Below are 2174 nucleotides of genomic sequence, written 5' to 3'. Positions count from 1 at the left end.
TTGTCCAGAAAAATTTAACAGGTTTATTTATAATTATTATAAAGTTGAACCGCTGAAACTTGTTCACTGAAACATTTTAACTTGCATTAATGCTTTACGTCTCCGCATTTATATTAAAAATTCACACACAAATGAAAATGGAAAAACTGCCAATACCTGATTTCTGTCCCCTATTTTTCCACTCGCAATCATATACTTAGGTACCTTTTGACCCCATGGAAAAAAAATTATCTAACGTTCAGAACTACCAATAACAGGAAGAAGAGAATTTTTTTTTTTTTTTTTTTTTGAGAATGAAATGTTTCCCATCATAGTGGATTCTTAAGCACGCTCTCCACGTATGCGGCGTGCTAGCTGGATGTCTTTTGGCATAATTGTTACACGTTTGGCATGGATAGCACAAAGGTTGGTGTCTTCAAAAAGGCCAACCAGATAGGCCTCACTTGCCTCCTGCAAAGCACCGATAGCTGCACTCTGGAAGCGCAGATCTGTTTTAAAGTCCTGAGCAATTTCTCGCACCAGACGCTGGAAGGGAAGTTTGCGAATCAGAAGTTCAGTGGACTTCTGATAACGTCTAATTTCACGGAGTGCCACAGTACCAGGCCTGTAACGATGAGGTTTCTTCACCCCTCCAGTAGAGGGCGCACTCTTGCGAGCGGCTTTTGTAGCCAGTTGCTTCCTGGGTGCTTTACCACCGGTAGATTTGCGGGCAGTCTGCTTTGTACGAGCCATGGTATAGAGACCTCCTTACTTACCCCCCTTCTCCTTCGGCTGGAGCTCGGCGAGCGAGAGGCGGCGCTGGCGTTGGAGAGTGACGGCGGCGCGGCGGCGGCTGCGAACACCTCAAATGACCCTTAAACTAAAAGCAATGCAAAGAGGATATACAATAACACTCATTAACTCAGGATCTCTAGTGAAAGATTTTGCTTAAATAACATTGGACCGAGGCAGAAAATACACATATATAATGAAAGAAACTCAGGAACATTCAAATCATCAAGGTGGATGCTTTTTTTTTTCAATACATATATAATTGCCTTGATAATAATTTATTCCTAGTTAACCATAAACATGACATATTATGACATAAATAACTAAGCAGTCTCTTTGGAGCAATAATGTAGGTTTCATCACTGTGCATACATAGGGATCCAGAACATTGGAATGTGATGGATATGTCCCATATGTTCATTCCGCTGATTCTTTCACAGCTGTCACCTCTGGCAATATTTATCAAATAGTACACTTTAAATAAGGGCAGATTATTGTCTGTCAATTATACCTGCACGACTACAGCTTACAAAAAAAGAAAACCTGTGTGTCTGGGGCAGGCAGAGTAACCATGTCTTGTTGGCAACTAGCTGTGGCTGGTTTTTATTTTAATTCTAATTGTAAGGGAAAACACTGGAGAGTTTTAGGCGGGGGCCTGATATAATCTGAACGATGGAAGACACTAGAATCACATGTATGTATGAAATTGGAAAAGACTGAGCTCTTTAGAGAATTCCATAGGTGTCCTTGAGGTTCCTGAATTTGTGTGTATGTATGTGCACATTCAGCTTTTTACAAAAATTCCCATACCATTTCACCAGCTTCTCAAAAAGGTCGTTGAAGATAAAATATTGGCTGGGTGCGGTGGCTCATGCTTGTAATTCCAGCACATTGGGAGGCCGAGGTGGGCAGATCTCCTGAGGTCAGGAGTTCAAGACCAGCCTGGCCAACATGGTGAAACCCCATCTCTACTAAAAATATAAAAATTAGCCAGGTGTGGTGACACATGCCTGTAATCCCAGCTACTCAGGAGGCAGAGTCAGGAGAATTGCTTGATCCCAGAAGGCAGAGGTTGCAGTTAGCTGAGATTGTGCCACTGCACTCCAGCCTGGGTGACAGAGCAAAACTCTGTCTCAAAAAAGAAAACAAAAGAAAATATTAAGAACCACTCATTTATTGGATCCTTATTTTAGTTGAGAAAGTTGAAACCTAGAGAAGTAAAATGATTGGTTCAAAACCAGGGTGACAAGTTGATGAAGTCATAATGGGTTTATGATGCTGACTACCCTCTCTTACCTGGTCCTCTTATCTCTTGCTGCCCGCAATACTTTTGATAAATAAAGCATAATCATAAGGACCTGACACATAGCAACAAGCCAGTATCTGCTGAACCTTGGCTTCAG

General features: G+C 41.6%; 1 protein-coding gene across 1 annotated transcript; it reads right to left on the bottom strand.

The window, feature by feature from the left end:
* Positions 1-836, bottom strand: LOC105716903 (histone H3.3A). Its single transcript, XM_012451789.3, has one exon. It carries the CDS (start codon positions 730-732, stop codon positions 322-324), a length of 411 nt encoding a protein of 136 aa, XP_012307212.1. The 5' UTR covers positions 733-836; the 3' UTR covers positions 1-321.
* Between the last annotated feature and the right edge of the window lie 1338 nt (positions 837-2174).

Source organism: Aotus nancymaae, unplaced genomic scaffold (assembly GCF_030222135.1).
Source record: "Aotus nancymaae isolate 86718 unplaced genomic scaffold, 86718_ANA_hifiasm-v0.15.2.pri h1tg000004l, whole genome shotgun sequence".
NCBI classification, from domain to species: Eukaryota; Metazoa; Chordata; class Mammalia; order Primates; family Aotidae; genus Aotus; species Aotus nancymaae.
Note: the sequence above shows the minus strand (reverse complement) of the source record. Positions and strands in the feature narration are given on the sequence as shown.